General features: G+C 29.5%; 1 protein-coding gene across 1 annotated transcript; it reads right to left on the reverse strand.

Moving 5' to 3' along the window:
• Positions 1–1,725: 1,725 nt before the first annotated feature.
• REPTOR-BP (REPTOR-binding partner) lies at positions 1,726–27,513 on the reverse strand. Its single transcript, XM_085196097.1, has 4 exons — positions 27,326–27,513; positions 17,029–17,164; positions 16,531–16,652; positions 1,726–16,202 (listed from the first exon to the last, which is right to left on the reverse strand). The coding sequence occupies exons 1-4, from the start codon at positions 27,374–27,376 to the stop codon at positions 16,095–16,097; spliced, it is 417 nt and encodes a 138-aa protein (XP_085052223.1). The 5' UTR covers positions 27,377–27,513; the 3' UTR covers positions 1,726–16,094.
• Positions 27,514–27,531: the final 18 nt, after the last annotated feature.

Raw genomic sequence — 27,531 nt, forward strand, 5'->3', positions numbered from 1 at the left:
GCCTTCTAAGCCTGATGACTGATTACTTCCTTGTTATGTCGAAGTAAATCTGTTATCAATTTAGAGCTAATTTTAAACTTAGAAATAACTTTTACTATTTTCACAATATATATACAGATATAAAAAGGCCGACACGGCGAAGCGGCACACCCTCTAACGCTACGGAGTTAGGTTCGATTCCGGAAATAATTTATTTTATACTCTCTTATAATAAGACAGCACGGCGTTGTTCAGTCACTCAAACAAACAATCAATTTCTCAAAGTTTAGGCGATCCGTGGGGAACGTAGTGTTTTACCACTAGGTGCCCTCTGCGTACCCTACCTCTCGCATGAAGCTAAAAAATCTTATACAACCTGCATCTACCTATATCTATAGAGATCTATAAAGACATAAATAACCTTAAAATCATACATTTACATTCTTTTGTGTTTTCTCTAAGGTTTTCTTTTATAAGAGCAAAAACAATTTTATAGAGCAAGTACCTACCTTTTTTCCACAAAAATGTTACTATTTTCATATGAAATTGTGAATCGAATCAGCAAATAGATTGAATATTATCTATGTAATGGTAGTTTTCTTATTTCGCAACGCACATTTTCTTTGTGGAATACTATAAATTTATATGATAAGAAAGTTTTATGATTTTTGAATACCCACAAATATATTTTATGTAGGTGAGAACTCTAATTTATAAAGTAAAATTGTCATGTTTTTTAAATAAAAAATAAATCAGCTTTACGCTTTATCACGAGATTTACAGCAAGGAAGGCAGAGGGAACCTAGTGTAGACATTCCATTCCTCACTTTCCACTGAATTATTCGAGGCATTAAGTGTTGAGTGGCGGAACTTAACGCCGGGCTTTTCCCTTGGTGCCAGAGCAAAGAAATGAAAATATAAATAAATAATAATTCTTCCCCACGAGTGGGGTTCGAATCCACAGCCGTCGCGTTAGTCATAACCGTGTGATTCCCCACCACGACAGCCACAATGCCTCATGGTATTATGCTTTTTATATGTAATAGTTATACAATATTAATTTATAAGCTTACATATAGTAACTTCTATATAAATAAAAAAGGGACGGGGTTCAATTTCTTGTAATAAGAAAAGTTTTAATGAAAAATGAATCTCACACTTAATTGGGAAATAGTAAGAAAATATTAAAAAAACATTTTGCCTAACTAGTACTACCTGGCTCAATTCATTAGTACGCAAAAGTGTCTTCGCAGAAACTCCTAGGATGAATCATTCATTTGCCTTTACCAAATATCTCCCATGAATCATTTATGAAGGAAAAATTTACGCTTAAATGAGTTTTCAGGCAATTTTCAGATCTGCTAATGGCCAACATTTAAGTAGGTAGATAGTTTCTATATTATAACGAAAAAGTAGATATTCCAACACTTATTCACTTCCTTGTTAATTACAATTCACTGTACTTCTCTCACTACAACCAAACATATTTTTCCGCCCAAATTTTACAATACGAGCGCACGTCATTCCTTTCCCGCCAAGCCCCTCCCCAACCGCTTGGTGGGAAGCAAAGCGTGGCATTGAGTTCCGTCACTCAACACGCAATGCCTCTCAAATTCGGCGGAAAATGGGGACCAGTGTCTTAACACGAGGTTCCCTCTGCCTACCCTGCTGTGTGCGGGAAACAGCGTAAGTTGATTTTGATTTTACAAAATAATTTAAGTGTAGGAAAGAAATAAAACGTCCATCTGTCTCAAAAGCCAAATAAATTTATTTAAAAAAAATTAAACGTACATACAAACTAATTTAATATAAACAAATCAAATAGAACAAGGCAACTCAAACATGGCATGACTTACAGTTACACCTAACATTAATACTAATAGAATCACAAAAAACCATCGTTAACTGATATGCAAAAAATTCTCTCAGTAAATTATTACAAAAAATGTTAAAACATGAAGCTGACGACATCGATACTATTTACTTACATACATACATATTTATATTTTTTAATATAATTATAATAAAATAAAATAAATTGATAATGTAATGTGAATTTAATATATGATATTTATTTCTAATGTTGAATATCATTTACAGTTATAATTTTTATTTTACTTTAAGAACATTGAAGAAAATAATCATTGCTTAAACTGGAAGTATCGAACCATATTATACATATTATGTTATTATACGTTTTATATACACTTAAATATTAATACCAAGATAATGGGACTCGTATTATTCTAATAATTAATTTCAAAACTCAGATAAAAAAATTAACGTTTAGTAATTTTTACACTTTTTTATTATAGCAACACCTTAGCTTGATTACTATTATGGTTAAAAGCTAGAATTTTCTTGTAAAATATTATTATTACTGGAACAATAAAATGACAATATAAATACAACAATTTTAAGTAAATTTAATGTTTTAAACAAATGTAAAGGTGTGTAGCTGGTAATATGTCATTAGTAACATTTTAGTTTAAGATTTAGATGATTCACACTAAAAATAATGATCGTATAAGCTCAACAGGTGGACAGTTCGCACGTCGCACAAGTATCTAAAAGGTTTTAAGATATTAAAAACGCTATATAGTGACAGCATTGCTAGAATAAAATCATAAGAATAAATATTTTTTTCAAGATTATATAGAAGCTTCTTGTATATAAAACGTTGTATATGTATAACATTTATTGTATACGATTTTATTATGCAATATATTAACCGATATGTAAGAAAATACTTGTGAGACATGTTCCAAAAGAACATTGTTGTTCTTTGTTTATGGCGTTCAGAGTAGAATCATTATAGTGTAATATCTTCCAAAAGAAATTACAATTAACATGAAATTGTTAATTGTAGATGTTTCAAAATATTTTCAGCTACGCACAAAAACAACTTATCACTAAAAAGAAATGTTTAACTCGCAAATAAAACAAGAGTCAGATAAATAATTATACGAAAAAATTCTAGCGACTTATTTTATTATGGAGACTTAAAGGTAAGTTGCTAAATCACATGTCTCTATTAACATCGTATCTGCTTTTTAAATGCATCTTCTTTTCTGTAAGAATAATTTAAAAAATTTGAACTTTATGAATTTTCATAATTTTATCACATACTGGCCAGTCACATTTAAATTTTAGAATGTAAAAAAATATTTTTAATGGAGTTATAAAATAACTGAAGCAGTTAATGAATTTATGAAATAATCTAAAAATTATAACTTTCCACATCCCAAAAAATTATAACTTTCTACATTCCCATTATTAATAGGGACATGTGAAATGATTACCTTGCACCTATGGGTATTTACAATAGAGGAAAATTCATTATTTATTATTAATTTCAACAAAAATGTTATGTTCGAAAAAGTTGTACCTCTTTAGTTAATTTTTCAACCGAAAATATAAAAGGTGTGCAATATGTTTCATATGAATGAGCTTTATATATACGAATTTTGACTTTGAGCCAATATATATACAGACAGTTAGAAATTTATTTGAGAATGAAGAAGATAAGAAAAACATCTCTAACGTAACGTAACTAACCGCCTATATGACATTTTAATCGCTACTTTCTAAGTAAATGTTAATAATTTCATACCAAACTATATTAAATATAACGTTTAGAATATAAACCTCTTAAGAAATAATTACTATTTAAAAAAAAAACTATTTGCAATATTATTATCTTTTTTGTTTTGAACATTCCTAGAATCTAAAAGATACAAAAATACATTTACTTTTGTTAATCTAATAGTTATGATTAAGCTTATTTTTTCATTGAAATTTAAAACAATTTGTAGAATTATCTCCCTTTATTGTCTTAAACATAACTTAGATTTGCTCGCTTATTGCTGGCACCACGGTACTTCCAATAACACAATAATCTACTCATCTATATGGAGTAGATACTACATATAATATACACATTTTAGTAAATGAAATAAGAGATTAATTAATTATTAATATAATATGTTATCACTAGTTTATTATTAGGTACAAGCCTACAAAATATTATAGATCGGTCTATATAAATTACTCCAGTTTAGTCTATACTTAACGTATTGTTCTAGTGATTCACTATTAACAAACTAGATTATAAGTAGTAAATAATTATGAAAACAAAAAACACACCAATACGTTTATAAGGCTAGTCAGTACAAAAAACTCAAAAAGTAGAAGAGAATTTACAATAATTATAAATGAAAAAACACCGTACACTTCATGCCATAAACATACTACGCCAATGAAACAAGAAAATGATTTTTATGACTAAATGTATGTTATTTAAATGAAACGTTGTTTATGCAAATATTCAAATATTGAAAATGACATAATATTACAGTAATAATTAAATAAAAGGCTAATTTTATTATGAATAAGATGAATGCAGTTTAGAAATGCCTTGTAAAATTATGAAATTTATGTATGAAGCCTACATCACGCGAGAATTGATAGTTTGTAATAACATACTATTATCATAATTTTAATATATCATACATAATAATTTATATTAAAAATATATATCGTTTATCGAAAAAAAATCTTAAAAATAGACTCTCATCCACTATGTATACATGGGATGGGTCCTTATTTAATAAACTGTTATAATGCCTGGATCTCTTATTATATACGTAGTTTATTTTATCTTAAAGCTATAAAATAAATCTAGTTGAGGTGGATTTCAGTTTGGTTGTAGTAGTATTTGAATTACATATTATATGTATTTGTATTACATAAAACGTTTTTGGTGATCTAAAATTTTTAGACAATAAAAGCTAGTAAAAACAGCCTAAACATTCTTTGCCAAATCGATCAATACCTATAGTACACGAAAAGAATCTTTTTCATATCTATTCGCTGTTCCATATAGCTATCCATACCTATATTATAAATTAGAAAGTAACTTTGTCTGTCTGTCTGTCTGTGTTTTACGCAATCAGGGCCAGACCGCTAATTTAATTGTGATAAAATACTCATATAGAGATACTTGATGGTTGGCTCCTTGGTCTCGGGATGAACATAGGATACTTTTTTTTCTCATATTTGTAGTATTTTCGATATATACCAATATATTCAAATTGTTATTAATTTGACATGCAATTTATTCCGCCATGTTAATAACAACCGTCGTTGCTAAGCAACGATTTGCAAAGTTTGTTGTTAGAAAACGTCACCCAAAATGAGCTTGCTTAACGCATCTCTCTATTGAAAACTGACAATCATTTCATCGCCGCATCAGCCGCGTTCGGGTCCACTAGTTATCTTATAATTTAGTTCAAATCTAAGTCTACTTCAACATAATTTTTAAATATGGGTTAAATTAAATTTACCAACTACTTAACTAGTCAAAATAAAAAATTCTTAAACGTTCTACGAATAGTTACTTTCAAATGACGATAAATTTATATTTAACAAGTACATCTTGAAAAATAATTTATTTTTTAATGATTTTCACATTATGAATATAGACAATGAGATATAAGAAAGATTAAAAGACATATGTTAATATATAACATACTTTTGAAAAATATGTTTCACTTATACAATAACTTCATGTCAATCAACTAGACGTCAATGGTAAATAATACATAGAAATAAATATATATGCACGACGAAATTGTACATAATAATAATTTATTTATTATTTTAAATTATTTTGAGATGAATATAGACAATAATCTATTAATAAGATTAAAATGTTAGAATATAACATACAATAAGTAGTGTGCGTAGCTTGACTTCTTCTCAATGGAGAATGTATATTAAAGGTTTACTTTATATCCAATCTTAATCTATAGTTGTATTAACAAACGCCTAACATCAATGGTACATATTACGTTAAAAAAAAATGTCAATCTAATTTACTGAATTTGGTAATTTTAGGGGTTTATGTTACTACACTTTAATTTTAATATTATACTTATTATCGTTAGACCTTAATTTATACAGATATTTTTAATCTTTTAAAGCAGAGATGTGCCGACTGGTCGGTGAAACGGAATTATAGTCGGTCACTAGTCGGAGATTATTCGGTAAAGAGAAGAAGAAGAGTGATGTAAACTGTTTTTTTAATTACTTTATTATTTATTATACAAATTATTATTTTACAGACAATATCTAAACTGAGAAATTAAAATTTCAGCGAGTTCAAGAAAATATATTACTTTGCAAGTAATTTTACAGTAATTTTGTCAAAGACAATACTTTAAATTGATTTTGTTTATTTATGAATCGATTAAATTAAAATAAAACGAACACTAAATGTTGGAAATTTGACCCAATGCAAAAATAGTGTTAAGCTTCATTTAAGTCGCTGTAGCCGCTTGAGACAGCACAAAGGCACATATAAATATGACATGAGGATAGGTAGGGGAGAGCTGTATTGGTTTTAACAGAGGTAAAAATTAACAAGCTATAATAAATAAGCCCATCAAACGTGTAAAGTTCAGTTCAGGGGAACTTTATAAGGAAGAACCTCATATAAGGGATGGATTAATTTAGGACAGGGAAAAAAGATGTGGGGAGGGGAACCGTCCCTAGCCCTGAACTTGGCTAGGTGCACAGGCGTACATGAATGCCCAAGGCTCAAACGAGAAATAGCTGATGAAACCCTCCGTTCAAAATTTTTTTTGGAAAAATACCAAGGTGGGGTATTGGTTTGAATAGTGGCATAATACTTTCCTTTCCGCGATAATAAAAAGTGTCCTTGAGACCAAAATTAACATGTTCATGTTTTTACAGAAAGAGCAATTACATAAAAAAGAGTACAAAAGTCCCAATACGTCCCAAGAAAAAATTGATCTGGCAGCTAAGGAAGTTTTGAAAAAATCTACAAATTTTAAGATGTTGCTTTTGAATATAATATTTGTATGTGATACTGTTTCAATATGTAAAGAAAAAAAGAGAGAGAGCTTCGATTGAAGTGGATTACAAAAAAACCGTTTATATTCAATTCAGACCAAGAAGCCATGATGGCAGATTATTTGGTAAAATGTATTAATATTTATTTTGGGCTGCTTGACGGTACTCTTGTTATATAGCGGTCGGTGTCGTATAATGTGTCTATCTGATAGACAGCCGAGCTCCACAAAAATGCTGACAAGAGAGAGAGATCGGGTGAACGGCGCCGGTGGGCAAGGAATTTCTTCTTTTCCCACACTTATTATTCCATCGTGAAGTAATTAAGTCGTAGGTTAAGTTAGATTAATTTAGGTTTAAATAGATTACTGTTTTTCTAACATTGAAAGCAATAGTGTTAGACATAGTTTAGTTTTAGATTTAATTTGTATTTCCATTTAAAATTTTATCAATATAAGTTTATGTGTAAATATCGTATTTTCTTACCCTCCAACTGCAGCCCTCGTAACTCTCTGTCTATTGTTGGTTAAGAAGTTATTTTGCTTCGATTTTCAGTTAGAACGTTTGATCTCAGTCAATTCGAGGCTAGTCGTAATAACAGACTAATCGGCTAGTCGGTCAAAGTTGTAGTCGGCACATCTCTATTTTTAAATTAGCTTAAATAATTTAAAATATATATACTTTTAGTAAGAGGGCAAGCAACTAGATTTGTTAGTGAAATATCTCAATTAATATAAAATACGAGGCGGATTGCCGACAAGTTTAAAAATAATATAATAACTAAACATAAGCAACTAAATGTTAATATCACGACTATTGTCCACGTTGTATTAAAACTAAGTAAAACTGCACCAAAAACAGATATTTCTGTGCATATACACATAATATTTGTTTAAATAGAATAAATAAACTTTAAAATCCACCCATTTTTTATATATATTTTGATGTAGGTATATAAAATCCTATAAATTGCTTTCTTACATTTTAATACTGTTCAAAGAATGTTTTAATTTAATATGAAATAATGGTTACGTTATAAGATTTTAGATTTTTGAGATTTTATCACATTTTCACACATCTTTTATATTATCTAAATACATATAAGGAGATGTTGCCACTGACTGAGGTAAGACGCACGGACAGCCGTTACCGCTGTGCGTAGAAACGTGAAATTTGGACAGATGTTTATTTTCACAATGTGGACACTCACTAAGAAGGGATTTTAAAAAAAATTCACCCTAAAGGGACAAGTAGGTGTTGTTTAGATTCGTGGTTTTTTAGAATTCACACTGAGATTAGACCTAAACTGAGAATAATTTCATAAACATATTTAATAAATATTCGCATAGTTCAAGCGGACGAAGCCGCCTAGTTCGGCTAGTACATTATACATTTTTTGAAACCCTACTTTTCGAACACTGTAGTAGTCCGTGGTCACGGGTAGAATCGAAGTGTCTGTCGAACTGTCAGTTGACATATTCATTATATCAAACTACCGCCAAAGGTTTCTTAGTTTTTTTGATTTCGTGTACTGCCCTGGAAAATTAGCTGACTGTATCTTGACCTCTGGTGTCGTGTTTTCTGGTGTGGTTTAAAGTTTTTTCATTTAAAATGCTATCTTTAAAAATATTAATATTTTTTATTTTAAATGTATTCAACTATTTAAAAGAAATCAATGTGGTATAAAATATGCACACTATTAGTTTAAAGTATTTAAATCTGTCCCTTGGTGCAGTTTTGCTTATAAAAATAACCCTAAAACTAATAATTGAACGCAGGAAGTACAACTCAAAATTTAAACTAAGAACTTAAATCTAAAAAAATCATTGAATCATACTAAATCTAAATGAAAATTCAAAATTTTCGAAAGAAAAATAATTCAATAGCTTTAAAAAGGCAAAGGTGAAGCTATATTAGATATTTAAAAACCTACATAGAAGTGACCATACAATTACGTTCATATTTTAGTACTTATTACCTGATAAAAAGTATACCCAAATAATCTATTAGCAGAGTTATATTAATATAAAACATATATTAATACATACTAAAATTATGAATTTACTTTAAAAAAAACAATACAAATTAGTAATTATTACCAAAACAATAACTAATTCATATTAGTTTTTATAAAAGTTCTGACATTTCTAATACACTACCATATTAGGCCAAAGGTCATCAGAAAAGAATATACATGTGACTTAATTAACTATTTCCTAAATTATATTATTAATAATATGTTATATATTAACGTAAAACGTTTTGCAAAGTCTTATTATTAATTAACTTGTTATTAGGCCAGAGGATAAAGATTAAATAATTTTATATACAAACTCTACTGTCTATTGATGATTTTCGGGTATGCCTGCGCTGTTATATATACATATATACAATGGACACTTTAATTATTACCACGACTTATATCCACGACGTCAAATTACAAGTACACGTACGAGTATAATAATATTTAAAAAAATACCTTATTTTAGTATATTCAATCAGAATTTATATAAAGGCCGAATAAAGTTATACTCTATAAGGATATCGTATATCTATTATTTTGCAGCCCTATACAATGTAAATAAAGTGGCAAGTAGGAATGTGTCAAATTTTGTTTATTTTTATTGGATTAAATTATATTAAGATAGTTGAGCTTAGTCATATTACCACGTGGAGTAAAGTACCTCCAGCTTCTGATGTTATATAAGAGCTAATGTTGAGTTTCTTGCCGGCTCTTCTCAGCAGAACTGCCTTCCGAACCGGTGGTAGTTTAATATTTATTCGACGACCGAAAAGACCAGATAGTTACTCAAACAGCTTCTTTCGTTAAATTATAAGTTTTAATTTTGTATTTTAATAATTTAAATTGATTTCATGCATATTTATAATTTAATCATTCTATTTCTGTAATAGATTTTATGTTAAAAAGAGATCCAGTACAGTAAAAACAGCCTTCATCTATAACAAACAAAAAGGCATAACGTATTGTTTTGGGTAATTTAGTTCTTGATCTCTCTTAACGCGGTATTGGTCGGTAGTATCGGTATTGGGTAGGATAGGACACCATTACCTCTCCAAGGAATTTATTCATGAAATTTTAGCTTTCTACTAGTAACATAATGAATTTATATATATTATATGCAGCCCGATTGACACATGTCTATTATACCACGTTATTCACATCGTATAGGGTTGTACACTATACACTAAGGTTAAGGAGCCGCGGGGTGACGGACTTGTGCACACTCATTATGTCCCCGCTGGACCCCCTATCTACTCACTTATAAGTTATTACTGAAGTATCGTAGTCACTGGGTCGTTAGATCTATGCATGTTATACATTTATATATTATATATCATTTTAAAAAACAACATTACATATTTCATATACTAAACTTAAAAAAGCATTTATAATGCCAATTTTTTAAAATTTAAATGCCGCTGTTCTCGTGTTTACATTTAAATAAATTGTACTATACATATTAAGCCAATTTATATTACCTTTATTCTTTAAATAAAATCAAACTGCGTTACTAAGAAATACTGAAGTTAGTTGAAAACTTGAGAGATATAAAAATATAACTTTAAATTTTATGGCCTGAGATCCCACCGCTAAAACCTGCAGGTATCAGTTTTCTTAATTAAACTAATATTAATGAATAATACATGATTAGTAGAACAGATTACACTTGGGTTGCCTGGAAGAATCCTGCCGCAATCACCTTTAATTACATTTTTTCGTAACTCATTTTTGGAGAAAATTGCACTCATACGTTTTTTATATGAATCGCACATCATTTGAAAGTAAATCGCATAGGGAATTGGAAAATTAAGGGTTGCCAGCTCTCAGTCTGCCGCAAGTCTAGGTATGCCTAGTTCAAACAGGTCACTAAATGTTAATAATTTGCACTCATGTGTTTTTTTAATGAATTATATATCAAGTTAAAGCTTATATTTTTCTGAACACTATAAAACATGGTTGCCGTTGCTTATATTTTCCAAATAACTGCCGCAAACAGGGGTTGCCATCGTTTGAAATATTTTATTCCGGTTCCGTTTGACTATGAGAATAGACGATGAAATGCGCGGTCTGCCTTATGTTTTAAAGTAAAATATTATATAATAGAAGGTCAATCTTAAAATCAATGTTTATTCTACTTGTTCACTTGTTAAATGATGATTTTAATCATATTAAGTACACGCAGAAAACTATTTAAAGATGAAATCATCCTTATTTTTCAAGTAAAATAATGAATCTATAATATTGAGTCTTTGCAAAATCTATTTTCTAAATACTAATATTTATTTAAATTACCAATATGAAACAACTAAATTATCTAATCTATTATGATTAATTATACGTTGTATGTATTTATCTTATGTCTATTTACATCTCAATATTGTTTTATACTTAAAACTTCACTCTTTTAAAAAAAAAATTAAATAACTTTTTAATACAACACAATACGACAGTCGCCACGACTTCTTCAATCTCCAATTACCCGCGATAAGATTTTTTTTTAAAAATATATATTTTGTGTAAAACAAATATATTTTTAAACCGCAAATGAGTTAAATGTTACATCCCATAAAGATTTTATTGACATAATCTTTGAACTCAGATATCTCCGAATTCCTTAGATGGTTCTCTGGTTGGAAATGTGTGCAAAGTAGAATAAATAGTAAAAAGTAACTTACATTAGTAGCGCATTGGAGGAATCAACTTATTTGAAAAGTATCAGAACAGCGATCTGTGAAATTACTTAGAAGATAGCTTCTAGATCGATTTTTGTTGACTAATTTCAGAAAAAAATCGATAACGAGATCAAATTTTAAACTACATACAGTATTATGTAAGGTAAAATAACATTGGCTTAATATTTTTTTAATATGTAATCCTATGAATAATGTAAAATGGCAAATAATGTAAAATCCTATGAATAATGAATAATGTAAAAGATAAAAATGGCGGCTATGTCTGCGACAGTCAGATTTAATTAGTAAACAGAAACATTTTCTTATTGAAGAATAATTAAATACTCAGCTCTATTAAATTAATGCGATTTAGACGAATAATGCAGTACTGCAAAATTTAAATAGGTTAATATTTTTTGATTTAAATATAACAACTTTATCATATAAACTATATATACTTTATACTAGTTATCAATTTTTATTGTGATTTTCTCCACCCATTGAAGCTAATATAATTTGATATAGAACAATAACAATGAGTCACACCAACAGTTTGTTTTCAGCATATCTAAAAAATAGATTACTCGACAAAAAAGACCCTGTTTTTTTTGTCACCTTTAAAATGACTGAGATATTAAACATTACCTCTTTAATATTTAAGTTTGACCGAAACTAAATAAACTATGACGAAGTGAATAGTGCACTATCGGATATTCCTCGTTGGTTTGATGTTAATAATCTAATGTTAAATGCTAAAAAAACGAAATGCATTGAGTTTACTTTACCAAATGTAAAAAAACATAATTTTAGTCTAATAATAAAAGAAGAAACTCTCAATGTGTCGGCATCAGCTATTTTCTTAGGTATTACTGTAGATTCCAAACTCCAGTGGAACACTCATCTGGAAGCATTTGCGGATAAACTCAGCTCTGCCGCGTTCACAATTAGAAAAGTAAGACAACCTACATTGTTCATTCGACGATTCAAAACTGCTTATAATAGTCTATTTGAATAAAGAATATATATTTTTTTTTAATTAAAGTAGGTACGGCATCCACGGCTAAGCGTGTGACGTCATGTCCTGTCTGGCCAATAGGCGAATTTTGAAGAATTTTGATAAAACAAAAACTATTATTATCTGCACGAGTACACTTATTAAAGGTATTAATCATTACAGTGAAATTTTGATGTGTTGGTGTGACTGATTGGGCGATTATCTTCCTTAACTTAAGCCAAGCATATATGCAGAATTTAAGCAGTAATGCAAAGGGCAAGTGAATAAAACTTTGCATTTAAAATATTCGAGATATCTCATTTTAATTGTTTGCTATGCAAATAATTAATGCTATGCAATAATGAGATATCTAAATATGCAATAAAAATATTTCACCTCAATATTATTGAGCTGTTCGGATACTATAAGACACTAAGTGAAAATTACTATATATTATACTGTCATATTGTTATTATTATTCATCCAAATCGCACTAAAACGACTTAAAAGATAACTATATTTTATCACTCCGTTGACGAGTATCTCCTAGACGACGTTTCCTAACACTATAAAACCTTATTTGGCAGATATTCGTGTACATTTACAATCTTATATTTAATCGTAACTTAGATAATTAATTATTGAATTTTTATTTTATTCTATCATGTTATATATTTATATGGAAGTTTCATATATTTATGGATGTTTATATCAAATACTTTATATGCTGTAAATAACATTGATATACTTATGTTCATGACAAATTATTTGTAGGTGTTATTATTTTAAAAAACGATTTACATTATAAGCACTTACAATTAATTTATTAAGTAAGGTTCATATGGTAAAATAATCTCAGCTATCTTGTTAACGGAGTTAATATATATTTTTTTAATCCTTTAATTTATTCTAAAGAAATAAAGCCAAACTTAATAAAGAATATATTGACAAAAAAATATAATTCATAGATTTTGATTGACACAAGATGTTTTGAGATTTGAGTGTAAATAAATAAATTTGTAAAATGTTGACTTTATTTTAGTCAAACGCATGATGGCGTCAAATACATATAATTTAAAACACGGAATAGTCTCCGCTCTCCTCCTGATGTAATAATATTTTAAATAGAAAATTACGTATATTAATTATTGAAGGAAATACAGACAGCTTATGACGAAAATCGACTCACTAATGGAACGTGGATGGTATATCATTTAGAAGTATGCTGAAATAATGAATAAATTGTTTACGGATATCATTTAGTATACCAGCATAACTCTAATTGAGAAAACATCCAGTAGTAAAGGTGGTTTAGAATATCGATAGAACACATTTCGCCTTAAGCAAATTTAACTTATTACAATAAGGATTTTTTTCTGGTCCCAAAAAAACAACCCTGAAAGTGGTGTTTACCAAATCTACGCCTAAACCTTCTCAAAATTTAAACCTTCGAATCTAAACCTTCACATAATTTACTATATACAAGAAGTCTCAGATACTTTGACAGCCTGATTGATGGATGAATTGGGTGTTTGTGTTAAAAGAAATTTGTAACATTATACTTGTATAAAAAGTTAAAAAATATATATGTTATAACAGGAGGACCACCTAGATATATTTAATATGTCAAGCAAGTTCAGTATGTATGTCATGGCAAAACACAACACAGATTTTTTCGCAATTAACATGTGTGAGGAATAAGTAAAAAAAATAATTAGATTGCAAGTAATAAAACCAGTAAAACATAGGCTTTTACAAGAATTAAATATCGAGAAGAATTTATACTTTATCAAGTTAATTACAGCATATACCAATTTAGTTTAATAAATGGCAGTTATACTACGCATGGAGTGTTAAAAGTCTGCAAAACCATAATTAATTTTCACTACATACTCTAATGTACTATATTATATGTATAATAAAAACATATTTTCATTTTAAAATTCATACCGTTTTACGAAATTTAGAATCAAAAACAAGATAACCTATCACACATATTATTTTTCATTTACTTTGTTTAAAAAAATAATATGATGAACTTTTATATAAATAAAATAAATCAGCTTCATGTTGTATTACAGAAATATTTTTTTAAGTATGTTACATTATTCATTCTTATATCCAATCACGCATATCAGTTACTTTTAAACTAACTTTCTTTAAAATGTGGAAAATATCTTAATAATAAAATTATATTTTATGGCAACACTCATCTGTTACACATATTGGCTACCAATTTAAAAATGATCAAGTTATAATTAACATGAATAAACGATTTTGAACAAAAAATACAGATTAATAATTTCCCATATATAGCTTTTATATTGCAATTTTGATATATAATTTCTGCATAACAAAATAGGCTGAAGATCAGCAACTTTTTATTGACTGTTTCAAACTTATTCAGTAGGTAAATATTAAACAATAATTTAATTTCTTGTAAAGCATCATATCTAATATGGAGACCTTAAAAATAATGAATTATTATTTTTTTATAATTACCCAAAATCATCAGTGCACACTTATACTACTTATATGTAAAGGTCGGAAATACCATTTCTTTTTAAGAATGTAACAGAAAGCCAATGTTATGATTTAGGAAGGCCGTCCAAGTACTACATAGCGCAATGTTAATTTATATTTTTTGTCCCCCTACCTCAGTAAAAAAAATTTGAAAAAAACACCTCAGTAATAAATTTTAAAGAAAAAAAAATACAGTCGAAAGATTCTACGTAAAACAGAAAGGCAAAAAGTTTGCACCTTGGGAGATTTTAATTCCTCAGTTATTTCGATTTTATTTAAATAATAAACAACATTACGTAATACGTTCTTTAATTTCCCTCGCCCCGTTATGTTTTACAAAATGAAATCTATCAAAATAGCGTTATGTAACACTTGAACCCTGGACTAAAGACAAAATTAGATAAAGTACTAACATTTACTTATTTTCATTTTCTTTTGTTTTAGTATATAGTATAACAACTCATTGTTATAAGAATGCACTGATAAAAATATTTTTTCTTTTTTTATTTTAATTGGTTAAACCAAGAAATAACAGCCATACAAAAATATTTTTTATAAATATTTATCAAAATTCGTAAATAATATAATAGTGAAGATAGAAAGGTTTATCAAAAATAATGAAATTTAAAATTTCATTCAATCAAATCATTCTCACAAATAGATAGGAAGGTAGCTTACAATTTAGAATATTTTAGTTTGAACCGTACATAATATTAAAAAGAGAAAATGGGTCAATCAAGGACAATTTTTGACCAAAGTTACTTTTATGATAAAAAATAAAGATTATAATTTTACTAAAATGACAAAACAAATTATGAAAATTTTAAATGGCAACATTTTTTTAAAACACGCAGAATATTTAATTTAGTTACAACATACTTCAATTATTTAAACTAAAGCTTGACTGCACGATATATATTTCATAATAATAATTTTCATATTGTATATTTGCTCTTTGATGAAATCAAAAAATCCTGTTGATAGTCAACTATGAAGTAAATAAATTGCAAGTTACCTCAAATTATATTGTTTAGAAAGGTTTTATTTCCTCCTGTTTAACCACACCCATTTCTTGAAGCAGTTCCTCTATACCTTCGGGCATTCGACCCTGGTCGAGCTCTAGATTCCATTTGTAGTACTGTAAAAGTTTTACTATAATGTATAAAATACAAAAAAATTATTAAGAATGTTACGACGATGATTTAAGAATGATGATAATGATGAACCTATTAAATTCAACTCAACTGAATTATTTTTATTCACTCTGGTAAGAAGACAGAGCGTGACGTTGACTTCCCCAATTGACACGCAAAAATTAGGCAGTACCTTGTCTTGCTTGCCTTGCTTAAATTAAACTTAATTTAATTTGCGCTGTTTTTCTATCTATGTTATAGATATACATACAGCGTTAATTTAAAAAATAATTAATTAAAAAAATGATAAGGAGACCTAGTTAAAACACCAACCTTATCGAGCTCTTTCCTTAGCGCCAGCACCGATCGTTCCCTATCAGCGACCAGTTCCTCCAGGTACTGGTAACGAAGCTTCTTCCGGGCACGGCACTCACGCGCCGATTGCCTGCTACGTTCTGAAATTATATACATTATGATCTTATTAAATATGAAAAATAAAAACTAAGTACTTGACGCTTTATGTGTTCTAAACTGTTACCTAAATTATCCGTATCATTTTAAAAATTGTCGTTTCGTTGTCAATGTGCCTTTGCCAAAAAAGTTGTTAGCCTCTCGCCTAGATATTCTGTTTATAGAATATGAACAAACTTAATCAGTCGTATCTGTATGTTTATATACGAAAACATATAAATATGCAAATTGTACTTCGCTTATGCCGCACAGAACGCTAGGAAGACCCACCATCTATCATATAGCCAACTGTGCTGCGCCACGAGGTCTTCAGATACAAAAATATCGATAAAAAATATAATAATATTCTACAACCCTTACCCAGTTTAGCCTTCATGTCCTGTTTGTCGAGTTGCGCCTTTCTGCCAGGTCTGCGGCCGCGCTTGCCCCCCTCGCGCCTCTCGCCCCCGTCCGCGCCGGACGCGCCTGTTGACCCGAACAGCCCGCCTAGGGTCTCCTGCAAAATCAATATTGGAAATTATACTTACGGATTTGTACACATATAATTAATATTATTATTATTTTATATTATTTGATTTTTTTGCTATCATTTTTGTATTGTATCATTAATCTTTTTATTGGTACAATTTGATATGTCTAAAATCTAAATAAATACATAAATATTGATCATATATGTTATTTTGGTAAAGCAATCCTCTCGATATAATATTACTTGATCAGTATAGAATACAGTAATTGTCGATGACGATGGCCATAGTGCATGTAGTAGTTAAAATATCATTATATTCTTAAAGTTTTTAAAAATACTGCACATAGCAGGGTAGTCAGAGGGAACCTAGTGTTAAGACACTCCGTTCCCATTAATGAATAAAGGCTTCAAAATTAAATAAGATTACGCTAACAAGTACTTTACAGGTGATAGGTACAACATGTCCGAGACATTGGTAACAATTTACTTTAGTTATAAATAGTCGTTCGCGTCACAGGTGATTGCCAAACTGAAAACCTGAAGCTCGTCACGTCATTTGTCGACAGACTGATTTTAGAGTACTGCAGTAAGGTCAACTAGACTTGGCCGCCCTGAAACGGTATAACTTCAGGGCAGCCACGACTCGTTGAACGTAGTGTGTGTGAACAGTATTACCAGCAAATGCCTCCATTCAGGCATTTGCTGGTAATACTTAGTATAAATGTTTGTAATAATAATGATTACATTTAATGGATTTTTAAAGAACATTTATTTGCATTTTGCAAGCCCAGGCGGAACGGACTCTTTTTAAATAAAATAGGTTTATATTTCCACCAAAAAAGAGTTTTGTATTTTAGGTAATTACTTCACTCTCCTTAGAACTGAAGAAAACTAAAGAAAATTTCAGAGTTATTAACAAAAATAAACTACATACAACTACTATGTGTTACATAAATAATAAAACACGTTTCAGTCATATCTTCAATTAAAAATACAAATCGAGAAATCGTAAGCGAAGGTTGATAAAGAGTAAGCAAATTTTATGAGCACATAAAATATCCTCGCTGATAAATACGTCCAAGGCGGTCCTAGGTCGATGCCACCGATGCAACGCAACGTTCCTATTCAATATTTATGCATAACAGATTTTAATATTTGCATTAATAAACATTTTTAAGCGAATCTTGTTTTTTAAATTTGTTTATTTTGTTTAATTTTTTTGTTTTTATTATTTATATTTTTCTACAAGAACGTTAGATTCGACTGATTTTGATATATGTAGTTGCTAATATTTTTCTTATCTTACAGATATTTCCATCGTTTGTAGGTACTTATTCCAGGAATTTTGGCAAAAGTGACGTATATACTAAACTAATACTTATTTATATAGTACTAATGGAACATATCTTACAAGTTTTCGTTTTTTTTTTAGTTAATTTCTTATAATATCATCAAGAAATGATGACATACTAATACTATACCTTGTCTTTACATACATGATAGTTTTATTTTCTGGACACAAATATGTATTAACATATAATAAATTCTTACATATATAGGTGCAGATAACACGAACTAAGCATTAGTCCCTCCCAGCTGATATCTTCACGGTAGGCACGGCCAGAGATAAAGCCTTGTGAAATACGATGTAATATAATATTGCAATACGATCGTCTATATCTAAGTCAGTACCAATATTCACATGTAATTGAATTCCTACTAAAAAAATAATATTACCATTTAGTAGGTTTTTCATTTTATAAAAACGGATGCATAACATTTAAATAAACAAGCAGATGTTTGTTACTGAAAATCCTTGACGACAAGCAAGATGTACTGTCTAACTATGCCGTGACTAGAATTCAATAAACCTTAACTTAACAAAAAAAATGTTATTTACTATAATATCCGGTGTTTATTTCATTCAGAGACGTATATCTCATCATTGTCAATCAACAAGTCAACATCATCATTGTATCTCTTCCACAGCAGGGTAGGCAGAGGGAACCTAGTGTTAAGACACTACGTTCCCCAACTTCCCTCTGAATATTTCATTTTCTCGAACGGGGATCAAACCCACAACCAGTCGCGTTTACAATCACTTTGTGCCCCTACACCCTGTCTCTCTTAGCATTGTGACTAAGTTAAATTTATTTATAAGGCTACATTTATCTACATACATAAATCTATAATTTAATATTTAAATTACATTACGAGAACGGAACTTAAGCTAGGTTCTAGCATTTTAAATGAAGTTCATGATCAGAATTATAATAAGCAGAAAAATAGTTTTGAAAATTGGTAACTCCTTAACTAAATTGTTTTAAAACTTGACTGAAATTTAAATGAAAATCACCATAAATTAACGATCAAACAATATATAAATGAATAATCTAATTTCTTTTCTTTGCATATTGCTTCTATTGTACAAAAATAAATAGAAAATTTACATTTAAGTTGTAACATCTATAACAGACTTGTACATCTTTCAATGTCAACGCGTGAAAGTGGGTATGTCGTCACGGTTAGACATTGAACACGAGTTACTGCGTAAGTGCATTTAAAGTTACAAAACCTTAGTTAATTCACCATGTGGATACATGTACTCAATTACATTAATAATCTCTACAATCAAATCAAAATATGGTAAAAAAAAAACGTTTTGTTTTCTGTAATTTATATTGTAGGCAGAGATCCTAATAGTATATTCATTAATTCTTATTTTTTTGCCTATGTTTAAGACATTGAGAATTGCTAAATATATTTTTTTAATAAAAATAAATATTCCCTCGAGTGGGATTTGAACTCACACCCATTTCTTACAGTGAACCGCTTCAATTGAATCTATGACGCAATATACCTCGATTACGTTTTATTATTTAAAAGATAAATTCAAAAATATTTAAATAACTCATCTAAAACGAACGGGTACGAAGGAATGAAAATAAGTCACCCTATTTCTTATTTTAGCATATTGTGCAACGTAAACTATAACGAGCTGCAGATTTAGTTATCGCCAAGATATTTTAATAGTATTTTACGTTATTATAACATCGTTGAGTTTATTGTTGTAATAGGTACTAATTATGTTCTTATTCATTTCTATACGCGTCTTTTGGTCATTTTTGTGATAGGCAAAGAATAATTATTGTCACACTTTTCATTTTCCACCATTTTTAACTTAAAAAAAGAGGAGGTTCTCAATTCCGTTGGTATATTGATCATCCATATATATGCACTTATTGACATGTTAGGTGGTAAAACTCAATACTGCCGCGTTTTGTCTACCGGCAATCGAAAATAAATAGAGAAACGAAAATATCTGTAACCATCTCATGTACAGACAGACATTTTACAACTTCGATAGTTATAAAATGTATACGAGATTCAATAAAACAATACCTATGGAAAGGCTGCCGCAAGACGCATTATCAGCACGCTAATGAGAGGTTTGAAGCCTTGGAGGAAAATATAACGCAATTCAGCTCAACGACATTATAGTATTTAAAAGATAAGTTACGGACCACGCAAAATCCGAGCGGAAATTTTAACAGATATATTAATTTTTTTTACATCCGCTATAAAGTGGAAAAATAATATGTAGGTCTACTGCACATATATATATAAAACGACTCTTCCGGCCAACATCATATGATTAAAGAATAAATAATTTTTATTTTATATACGAAACTGTCTCTTTGAATTTCGTATGAACTTTTCTATAAAAAGCAACGTAATGGTGACTGACTTACATGAAAATTTTACTTTTTGATAAAAGGTAAAGCAACGACGTTAATATGTAAAGTAATTAAGAAATTTTCATAAATATTAACAAAACAGCGAATATTACCCACGATACTAAATCTACGCACTTACCAGACCGACGTATGAGAGGAACAAAGGGCAAATGTATATGAGTTCAAAATGTACGCAGTTTGCAGGTGAGCTATTGATTTCAGGGCTCAGGGGCGTGGCTAGACCGAAATGCACGGATGCAGGCCCTGGATATTATCAATTATTGCAAGATCGGCGCGCGCACCACAAATCTAGGTATCCTGAATACAGTCATCCCCGCATGCATATTTGTATAAATATAATGTCACTAGTATAAAAATACCAAACTAGAATAGAATTTAAATTTATATATTCCAATGTTTTTGCCCAATTACCTTCTATCCACTTTAATTGCGTCGAACAATTAAAAAATCATTCAACTTTTTCATAAATTTAAATAAACATTAAGTTTTTATACAAGTACCTAGGTATATATAATAAATAGAACCTATATATATAATAATGCCCTATAGGAACACTTACATCCTGTAAAATGCAGCTGTCGATGTTTTATCAATGAATAAATATGAGTATAACGACATCGCCGATGACTGTACGCAGTTCATACTACAATATATTATGCGCAATTTGTGTAGTGCTTCACGCATTTTAAAATATTTTGGTTTAAAGTGAATGAATAGTTAGTTTTTATTTACATTCTTTTTTAAGCTGGAATTCTGCTGTACGACGCGTTGGTCTCCTTAGAGCGGTTTAAAAATAAACATAAAGTATATAGACATACGTAAAAAATCTATATTCCCAATATATTAAAATAGTGTGTAGTAATTAATGATATTTTATTAATTTATAAATTTCTTTTCAGTATCCTTATCAGGCATAAACAATTCAGAGAAAACTCAAGAAAACTGTAGCGCCTGAACTAACATCTAAACTCTGAAGATAAGAGACGATATACGAGTGACGGATGCAAAACACGAAAATACAAAAACGAATGTAGATTGACATTATTAAAATTAAATTGCAATACAATAATATAACAAATACGCAGTTCGCTGTTTCCAAGTTAGCAACAAAAGGCCGGCGATACCAACGAAACTGCGTCGTTAGCTCGCGTCAACCGATCATATTATGCGGCGTAGTAACTGTCAATGCATAACCTAAAACAATGGCCGTCGCAGTTGTTTTTCCACTGAAACAACACTAGTTTTTGCTACCGGTCTTGTAAAAACTGCATTACTAAAGTATTTTCTCATAAGAATATACAAAGAAAGTTGAATTTACTTACGGTTAGCCGGAATGGCCGGGCGCCGTGTCCGTCTCAGAGACTGCCTCAACACACACTGACGACTGACGCTGTGCGCAGAGCGAACGACCGCGCGCATTTAAATTGTATTCTTTTTTTAAAAAAAAGAAGCCCTTATTACTTTTGAGCGATGGCGTAGCAATACGCAGTTTTACGATGCACACCAGCGAAAAATGGTTAAAAGTTAAAAGGCGATCGCACGTATACGTGGTCGTGTCGCAACTCGCAACTCGTCCCCACCGTGAGTTGGAGTGACCTTATCGTTTCGCTGCACTCGGTAACAACGCCTGCAGTCTATACTCGTAGGTGCATGTAATACGCATAGCAGTTAATTAGAGATTCGTGACATTTTCGAAAATGTCCACTTTACATACTTGCGTTAGAAAATATATCTTCAAACATGTTCAATTTGTCACCTTGTAATATTGTTTTTAAGAGATTGATATTGTATATTTATATAATAATAGTTTGTTTTCACTGCTTACGATGTCTACGATAGTATTATCAAATTATGATGACGTTTTTTGTTTACAAGGAGGATAGGAGGATAAAAATGACAATATAATTTTTAATCTTCATTTGGAAAGATTATTTTTGTTAAAATTTGGTTTTATATAACGATTAGGGAATTGTCTTATCACATCAGTACTTAAATAATTCATATAATAAAAAAACTTTTCAAAACTAGGCCATAGAATGCGTATCCATTTTATTTTAAGCATATACGGGTTAACAGATGTAGCAAGTATATTTAACAAGCAACACGTGTATCTACTACATACATACATACTGTCAACTGGATACAGAAGTTTACAAAATAATTTCTATGTTTACGTAGGTAGAGTATGTGAATGTGACAGAAGGTAAACGAATAAACAAGTATATTTTACAAATTTCTACCTCCATTTAATAACAATAATTTGTAATAAATCATCAAAAGCATTAATTTTGTATATAAATATGTAAAAATAAATTTCTGAACATTCTGCCTACCTTCTTTACATTTTGGTTTTTTTTTCTATTCTTGCTTATTTATATACAATCAAGCTGTCCAACTTTGGACATGTGTAGAACAAGGGCAAGTAAAATATTTATTCAATTGAAGAAATAATTTCCATCTGTCAGCACATAAACTCATTTATGGTTCTAGCCACATTTTTTTTGTAAAATAGACAGTTAGAGATACTACATAGTAGATGAATAGATAGTAGAACAAAAAAAACTACATCAAAATCGACTCATCCATTTGGGGGCTGGATGCCATAAACAGAAAGAGACATATGATACCACTCTCTGTTTTCATTGGGAGTTAAACAAATAATAAACGATTTAGTCTAATTTCTCTCTCTAAATCTAGATATACAGATAAACTATCGTTTACAATACCAAGACATTTAACAAATAAAATTAAGATATAAGCAGACGTTCACGACCAGGAACAGTTCAAGAAATCCACTGCAACATCGATACAATAAATCGCATTTTGTAAATTCGTAGCGCGTAGTAAATGGTGTTATAACTTATAAGTATAACATACTGCGCAGATGCGAGGTCTAGGTCAAACCATAACGAATGCTAGAAATTTCGTTGTTAAGTCAAAAATTATTTAGCCACATTCCGTTTGTAATTATTTCGCGGTATATATATTAGTAGAATTATTAGCATTGAGAGAATTATATAGTTCACTGGAATTACAAAAGAATTAAAAAAAAAAATAATTAATAGAAATTTAAAAAATTAAATCAGCTTCGCCCGCCCTCAGCAGGGTAGGCAGAGGCATAAAAATTATTATTATTAAACTGCAAAGAGATGAACGTTCTAATAAAAAACCAGAGCTTAATAGCAAGGGAACCTTAGTATGAATTGAAAAGGTAAACTACGACTAGCCTAAAATATATTATTAAAAAGATAAAAAGAAAAGATAAAACAGCATTAAGTTAACTTGATAGTTATAACGGTAATTTGGACAAGCTTAAACCAGCGTTGACCTGATTCGGTAAATCCAACCAAATGGTTAATGGCTTGCAGGCTCAAAACAGCCCACTTCCGGTCCTTGAGACATTAAATACCCCATTCTTACATGAGTAATTACTCTATTGGAGAAACAGTTCTTTTCAACAAGATTCTTATAAGCCAAAAATAATCTAACTTGTACTGGATCACACACATATCACAATAGCTTAAAATTAATAATAAGAAATACAAAATCCAGTTTAGAATCTGGACCGTTTGTAATGACCGTTGCTATTATTAAATCTTCTCCCTTAGTAAAAGTTACAGGGGGAGCACCCTTGTAACTTTTATTAAGGTACTACTGTTAATATAATCGCGACCGACTTTGCATTGAATAACTGAACGGAAGATGCAATATGTGCAATTTAGTACACACAGACGCATGACTATTATTTGAAGCCTGATATCAGTAATAAACAGCCCCAATTTAGAGTTCTGTATCTCAGATGGAAGGAACTCTTATAGGATCACTTTTTCGTCCGTCTATCAATAGCATTTATTAAGCTGAAATTAATTTCAAATATTTAGGTTTACGACCCCTCTGAGCGCAGAAAAATCAAGTTTCTGCGTCAAAGCAATCAAAAGATACAAGAATTAGATTATGCATAGATTTTGCTGCGTTTTACTATATACCAAATTAACTTTAATAACAATGATATTATAGTTCATTTCATACAAAACGAGCGTACTCGTATATCCGCGAAAACTAAAGTTTGTCAAGTTTTATAAGATCCCGTTGACCTACAATACTGTAATTGGTACGGAACCCTCCGAGATGCTGACTCTCATTTCACTGTCTTTTTTTAGATTTCTTATGCAGTCTGTCAACTTATGCAATAATAGATACGATTAAATTTCTTACATTCTTATTAGAAAAATAAAACATATCGCCTAACCTAAGATTTGATTCCATTGAAATAAAAAAATATATTTAGAGACAAAACAGAAAAATAAGCTCAATAGTTTAGAATTTTGTCAAAAGTAATACTGAACACCATTGAAATAGCTTATTTTCAAAATATTTAAAGTTAAAGAATAAGGTTACGACTTACGACTATTATCCCTCTATATTGCAAAATAATGATTATTTATTTATGCTAAACTATTGGACCTCTTCTATTTCACGATTTATTTTTTTATAACCATTACATTATCTAACAAGTATTATAATGCTTGGGTTTAAGGAACCATCGCGGCGCAGGGGCACCAGCGTACGAGTGTAAACGCGACAGGCTGTGGGTTCGATTTCCAATCTAGAAAATGAAATATGTATTTAATGTCTTTATTTCTTCTGTATACAGTACAATAGATTAACCGGACTAATTGTTGACGTTAGGCATTCGGATAATCGAAAATCTTCGAAATCCTTCGATAATCGAAAGTCTTGTATAAGAATTTCGTACAAAGTATTATGCATTTGTTTATTTAAAACAACAAATACATATCAACGATTATTAAAAAAATATTTAGAGATACATTTTCCAACATATAGTATGTTGAAAAATGGAGAGATGTATATAAATAATTATTATATAAATATTACACATTTATTTTCTTATATACATAATTATTTATAACAGCCGCCGGTCGCGGCTTCGCCCGCTTGTACTACACAATTATTTATTTGCTAGTCTGAATTACTTAAGTCTTCTTAAACATTATCATGTTAACGATAATATAAAATATCTATACCTTGAAAACTAATTAAAATTATTTAGATTAATAAAAAGGCTAGACAGATTTACAAAGCTTATGCATAAATAATTTATTTATTTAAGTTAATTTTCGGCCTTTCAATATTTAAAACTGAGTGTTTTCTCATCTATATATATTAAATCGAAAGGTCACTCACTCATCACGAAATCTCAGAAACTACATGTGCTAGGAATCTCAAATTTTGCAAAAGTGCTCGCTAAGACGGAAATTTGCGATATTCGACTCCTAAGGGGAACAAATAGGGGTTGAAAAATTGTATGAAACTTCGTTACTACAAATGCTAGGAGTGTCAAATTTTGCATAGACGTCACTAGGACGTAGTCATGGAGACAGAAATTAATAATAACATAGTTCACGCGGGTGAAACCGCGAGCGGGCCGCTAGTATAAGATATTTTTCAAATTATAAGGATTATTCTTTCATTTTCTACATAGAAAAAATATATAAGCTCATTCAAAATTATGCTAGTAACCATAACGCATAAACGACATCTAGTGAGGACTTTTGTTATAAAGCGGAAATGAAATTTTTATATAAGCGCCATCTAGGTAAAAATTTGTAAAATTAAATTTATATGGAAAACGTAAAAATCAATGGATTGATTTCACAATTCACGAAGATTATTTTATGGTAAAATATTTGACACCACAAGTACCTGAAAATATTTTATATTAAAATATATTTGTAAGTAACAGATGATATAACTATAACCTTAATTTAAATTATCGTTTAGCTTACGTCCTTGATATTTTGATTGCTTATCAAGATTGTGTACCAGTTTTATGTTAGGTTCTTCTTTATAATAAATAGTAGTTATCATAAAGTTATTTTTTTATTATTTATATCATACGTTCAAAGTTCACTTTCATTAAATTACAAAACTATGGAATTAACAGATTTTGCTTTGTACACACATGTGCAAAAATAGTTAACATCAATAATATGTACCATACAAATTATTTTATACACATTGCATTCACTGATTTAGCATGTTCTAAAATATCTAATTTAATTAACCTAAATATATCCAAACATTATATATTTTAAGTAATCAAATTAATAGTAAATTTTATACAATTACTTTTTTGATAAAAATGTGTCGAATGATGAAAATTTTGATACTTGTTGTGCAACATCTACCACAAAGAAATGTCGGACGAAAATTAGATCTACTAGGAAATGGTGTCAAATAAAATAAATCAGGAAGTAATTTTGACAACGATTATCAGCATTATTTTTGATAATTTATATAACCAAAATATTTTCTTTTCTTCAATTATATTATAAATAAACGAAGAAAATGTAATAAACATACAAATTTCTTACTTATAAACATGATTGACAAAGAAAATGGAACTTACATTCTGAGATTCCTCTTCTAGAACAGCCATTGTCTCAAAATCAATATTCATTTTGTATTAGATCTTGTAATTGTCAACAGAACACCAAATTAACTGTAAAAAATTATCAAAAACAAGCAAAACAGTAAATATATAAAAATATGAATATCTAACAAACGTATTGTTTACAAACTGGCAAGGTCATTTGACATATTTTGGTAACATAC

This window comes from Heliconius melpomene, chromosome 13 (genome assembly GCF_056956725.1).
Source record: "Heliconius melpomene rosina isolate 202511_hmr_F chromosome 13, ASM5695672v1, whole genome shotgun sequence".
NCBI classification, from domain to species: domain Eukaryota; kingdom Metazoa; phylum Arthropoda; class Insecta; order Lepidoptera; family Nymphalidae; genus Heliconius; species Heliconius melpomene.

Coding starts and splice junctions, on each gene's coding strand:
- REPTOR-BP (XM_085196097.1), bottom strand. CDS start 27,376: ATGAATATTGATTTTGAGACAATGGCTGTTCTAGAAGAGGAATCTCAG. Junction 17,165..27,325: donor TAGAAGAGGAATCTCAGAAT/GTAAGTTCCATT, acceptor TTGATTTTGCAG/GAGACCCTAGGCGGGCTGTT. Junction 16,203..16,530: donor TAAGGAAAGAGCTCGATAAG/GTTGGTGTTTTA, acceptor AAACTTTTACAG/TACTACAAATGGAATCTAGA.